We start from the raw sequence: 4786 nt of genomic DNA on the forward strand, positions 1-4786 counted from the left end.
ACTTTTTTGTTTTATAAAATATATAATATGATATTTTATTAAGATTTAAAATTTAATTTCGCTTAACTACTTAACATTTTTGGTTAATAAATAATTTAATATATTACACAATATTTAAAAAATATATTTAGTTATTATTGGTTCAAATTTCAAAAAAGTTATTATTGGTTCACGCCATCTTCCATCACAACATCATCTTGTTCTAGCAACATTCTTTGGTCTTTTTTGAGCATCACTCGAGTTAAGCTCAACAATGATGGTAGCTTCATTTGTTGCTAGCAGCAGGTTGACTATGATGACCTAATTCGTAATAGTTCTGCAAACTGGTTGGGTGGTTTCTCTGCGGGGTCGTGTGTTCTTTCTGCCGAGCTTTTGGTCATCAAGCATGACATTCTTTTAGCTTGAGATTTGGGTTACCGACATGTCTTTTGTGAGAGTGACTCGCTAGATGCTATTAGAACGTCAGACTCTCCTTTTTTTACGTCTCACCTGCGACCTTAGTTGATGTAGATCGTTGACATTTCTACTCTTCTATGACATTTTTCTTTCCAGCATGTTCGACAAGAGGTCAATACCTATGCTGACAAGCTTGCTTCATTGGGTATGCACTTGTAGTTTGCTCCTTACCAAATTTGGTCCTTGCCCCCTACATAGCAAAGTCCTCTTCTTACGTCCGACCCGACATAGTATAGTTTGTTTTTCGCTTCCAATGTTTCACCAAAATAGCTATTACTAGTTCAATCACAGTTGACCTTTGAACTATAAACCACGACATTCACCGATTTAATGACCGGTCCTGTTTTTCGAACACATTGTTTTTTCTTTTTCTCCTCAACGGCATAGATGCAATTATGAGAAATTCGGAAAATAAAGGTTTTAGGGAGCCTGTTCGCGCTCCTCCTCTTCCTCCAGACCTGCAACTCCGCTTTCTCTCCCAGCCTTCACAACACCGCCGCCGCCGCCGCCGCTGCCGCTTCCCAAGGTATGTTCTCTACTTTCGCTACTTTTCTGTAGTGCCGTAAATTTGATTTTGTTGAACATTGATTGGGGGATTTCCATTGAATTAGATTCAAATTCAATGGAGAGTGACAGACCCGATGGGAGGAGTCCCAATCAACTAAGGCCCTTGGCATGCTCTCGTTCGGTCCTTCACAGAGCCCATGGTTCAGCCACCTGGTCTCAAGGAGAAACCAAAGTCTTTGCTGCAGTTTACGGACCCAAAGCCGGAACCAAGAAGAATGAAAACCCTGAAAAAGCTTCCATTGAAGTTATTTGGAAGCCTAACACAGGACAGATTGGTCAAGTGGAGAAGGAGTATGAGATGATATTGAAGAGAACCTTGGAAAGCATATGCATTCGAAGCATATATCCCAACACCACCACTTCCGTTATAGTCCAGGCAAGTTTGACATTTCCTTGGTTACACATTGTTTACGCGAGCTGTTTGTTACATTTTGGGATTTAACATTCTTCATTTCTAATGCAGGTTGTCCATGATGATGGTGCTGTATCCTACTTTAAAATTCAGTTCTAATGTGATTTATGTAGTAACAGTTTCCTTTAAGATTGTTATTATCTACTTGTAGTTGTACTGTTACCTTCTATTTGAATTGGGCAGTTCATCAATTCTACTAGTTATGATTTGGATTGTGGTAGCATGTGTTCCTTAGGTTTTAGTTTGATACTGAAATTGTGATATTGCTTGGCTTTTAACTTTACGTCAGGTGCGGTATTGTTTTTTATGGTCCATTCTCGACTCTTGTTATATACACTGTTGAATTGAAGGAAAGACTACATTTCAATGAGTCATGTGGTTCTTTAATAGTTCTTTATTTCTCTATGATGGATTTCTAGTGTTTTACTAGTTCCATTTTAGGGCAATTTTATTTCATCTTTTTGATAAGAGCAAGTTGTGAGAGCTTCCTTTTGATTGCTTGTAACATATTGTATTATGATAGTGCTGATGATCCATATTCATCCATCAGATACTTGCATGAGTGCCATTTCATCTCTCTTTTTTTAAATTCTTTTATCGAAGATATTAGAGCCATTTTCTGTACTTATTTATGTTATTCCACAATTTCTGCTATGCTACTTTCCCACTTAAGGCTCAATGTTTAATTAATAAAATGAATGGTGGGCATTGGGGAGTTGCGTTTAGTCGTTCAGTTCTGAGGCAAGAGCTACTTTTTAGGTCTGTTAAGGAACAAGGTAGGTTAACACATTTTCATCAATTCCATCAAATATATATACTCCAATTTGCCAATGGAGACCAAAAAGAGACCCATATGTAATATATATGATTCTGGATTTTTTTGCCTATTTTTCTTGACTTAATATGTAGCTTCTTCCGTGCGCGATAAATGCAGCATGCGCTGCACTTGTTGATGCTGGAATCCCCCTAAAACATCTTGCTGGTAATAAAGACTTGTTGGCTATTGTCTTTTGGTTATTTCTATGATTTAAATTTGTTGAAAGATAATTATTTCTTATCTTTGTCTCTACAGTTGCAATATGTTGTTCGGTAGCCGATAATAGTTGTATTATACTCGACCCAACTAAACAAGAAGAGGAAGTTAGTGGAATATCTTTTGTTTAATTTAAAGTACTAATTTGTTTCCACCTTATATCTAGGGAATTTAGTTGGCCAAATAAATGTGCTCTGCATTTACTACTTTTGTATGCCTGTTGACATATGAAGTATTCTAAATAACTTGTGGATAATAGTTGAAATGTTGAAATCCTTTTCTCTCTTTTCAGTTATTGTTGTCATAATAACCTTTTCATGTACCTGTGATACTATATCTGTTGCATGATCCTCATTGATGTTGTGTTAAACTGGAATCTGGAGAAAATGAAACTTGTATTAAGTTGCCCAAGGCAGAGCCTGTACCAATGTAATCACAGTCCTAGGTATCGGAAAGAACAAGATTACCATGCAGTATGCACATCTGTTTAATTTGAGAAGGCCAGATTTTCACCAATTCACCCTCTCTCTTTGAATTACAATTATTGGATATCTCTCTAATGGTTATTTCCCTTTTTATACAAACTGACCCAATAACCATCTTAGTCCATTATCTGCTGTCATAAGTTCATTGCTACCTAATTGGTAATGCGGTTCAGGGGTTATATTTCCCTGTTGCCTCTCTACTTCTCCTAATATACACCCTCTTAATAGTGGGTCAGGATTTATCACATTGCAAGGCCAACTTCCTTTGAGCCTTTGAGGTTTGATTAACTTACTGCTTTTACAGGAAAACATGAACAATCTCCTTATTGTCCTTTTTATAAATTTACAACATTTAACATTTACTTGCTTGATAAGCTACTGGTGAGTTATAACACTCCTTTACTACATAAAGAGTTTTATTTTCTTTTTTTGTGATGAAATTCTGATATTGACATGTAACTTGATGACTCTGTATGCGTTATAATTCAAAATTTCTGAGTTGGATATTTATTTACTTTGAAGTCTTCGGTCTGTTACTATCGTGCAGTACCGTAATAGACAGTTAGACTAATATTCTACGCACGCTTGATCTCAGAAAAAGTTCATCCGCATGTCTATTGCTTCTAAATGTTTATTCACACGCTTTACGGTTTAGTGGAACCCAACAAATGATATTCTTATGCCATAAACCCATAACCGTGATTTAGTTGTTTCTATATTCATGTCAGTGGCATAAACAAATTTTAAAATTGGAGTCCTTGGTCACATGCTTCTTTTACAAAACTCTAATTCAGTATGTTTATCTTTGGCAGACAGCGACAGCATTCGCCTATTTAGTTTTTCCAAACACAAATGTTTCAGTCCTACCAGAGGGATCATCACAGGGGGGCAGCGAGCCCATGGCACATGGAATCATCACATCTGTTACACAGGGTGCTATGTCAGGTATTCTCCCACACTTCTCCTGATGTTTTTTTTACCTAGTTCTTTCAATAGGAATATGTTGGTGCTAAGTGTTCTGCGCGATTCTATTTCCCCCAGCATTGGATGATTATCTTCATAGGATGTATTTCCAATGTGTGATCTAATTAGTTTTCTGTTTAATTTTCTTCTAGTGGATGACTATCTTCGTTGCCTAGAACGAGGGCGTGCTACTAGTGAAAGGTTGTCTGAATTTTTGAGGAAGAACATTGAGCCAAAATCTACAAGTGAGGCATCTAAAGCTGGGTGATTTCCAATAATTTTAGATGTAGTTTTACTTGTATCTAATTTTTCCCTGGTAAAGGGATTGCAGCATGGGATTTCTAACTAGGACAGTTGTGTTAACGTCTTCCTTGAAATTACTATTGTAATGATTAGGATAAGATTTAATGTATCTGATATTCTGGTTGAAAAATTGCCAATGCCAAAGTGGTATTTCATGGTATCTTGGTCAGTTCTATATTAGGTTGAATCATTTTTAGAACCATTCTCTTCTACCACTGATGCCATGATTATGCTTTTTTGTTGACTATTTTGTAAGTTGATGTCAGGGTTATATGCGGTGGTTGGAGCAATTCAAGTCTCAATATTTATCTAATTTTCTTTGAAAAACAATTAGAATAGGTTATACATGTCGGGTTTGTTATTTTAATGGCTGGAGTACAATTCTTTGGGCACTGAAAGTGTTCTTCGTGGCAGCGGGACTTAATTTGCCATCAGTCTTTTATGATTCATATAGCAGTATAGTAGTTTTCCATCCCTTGTACTAAAATTTGAGCATTTTTGTAATTAAAAAGTTTCAACACTAGTGTTCACCTAAGGTGTTCATATTTTTACTTTTTTTAACCAAAT

The 4786-nt window shown here is 36.3% G+C and overlaps 1 protein-coding gene across 1 annotated transcript; it reads left to right on the forward strand.

The window, feature by feature from the left end:
• The first annotated feature begins 829 nt into the window (after positions 1–829).
• LOC130728243 (exosome complex exonuclease RRP46 homolog) lies at positions 830–4379 on the forward strand. Its single transcript, XM_057579631.1, has 7 exons — positions 830–982; positions 1068–1399; positions 1487–1507; positions 2345–2417; positions 2508–2575; positions 3766–3898; positions 4069–4379. The coding sequence occupies exons 2-7, from the start codon at positions 1079–1081 to the stop codon at positions 4182–4184; spliced, it is 732 nt and encodes a 243-aa protein (XP_057435614.1). The 5' UTR covers positions 830–982; positions 1068–1078; the 3' UTR covers positions 4185–4379.
• Positions 4380–4786: the final 407 nt, after the last annotated feature.

The sequence above is a fragment of the Lotus japonicus genome, chromosome 1 (genome assembly GCF_012489685.1).
Source record: "Lotus japonicus ecotype B-129 chromosome 1, LjGifu_v1.2".
Taxonomy (NCBI): Eukaryota; Viridiplantae; Streptophyta; class Magnoliopsida; order Fabales; family Fabaceae; genus Lotus; species Lotus japonicus.

What these genes read in the sequence shown, in the direction of transcription:
- LOC130728243 (XM_057579631.1), top strand. Translation starts at nt 1,079, where the DNA reads ATGGAGAGTGACAGACCCGATGGGAGGAGTCCCAATCAACTAAGGCCC. An exon ending in CCACTTCCGTTATAGTCCAG is followed by an intron (nt 1,400 to 1,486) that starts GCAAGTTTGACA and finishes TTTCTAATGCAG; the next exon opens with GTTGTCCATGATGATGGTGC. An exon ending in TACACAGGGTGCTATGTCAG is followed by an intron (nt 3,899 to 4,068) that starts GTATTCTCCCAC and finishes ATTTTCTTCTAG; the next exon opens with TGGATGACTATCTTCGTTGC.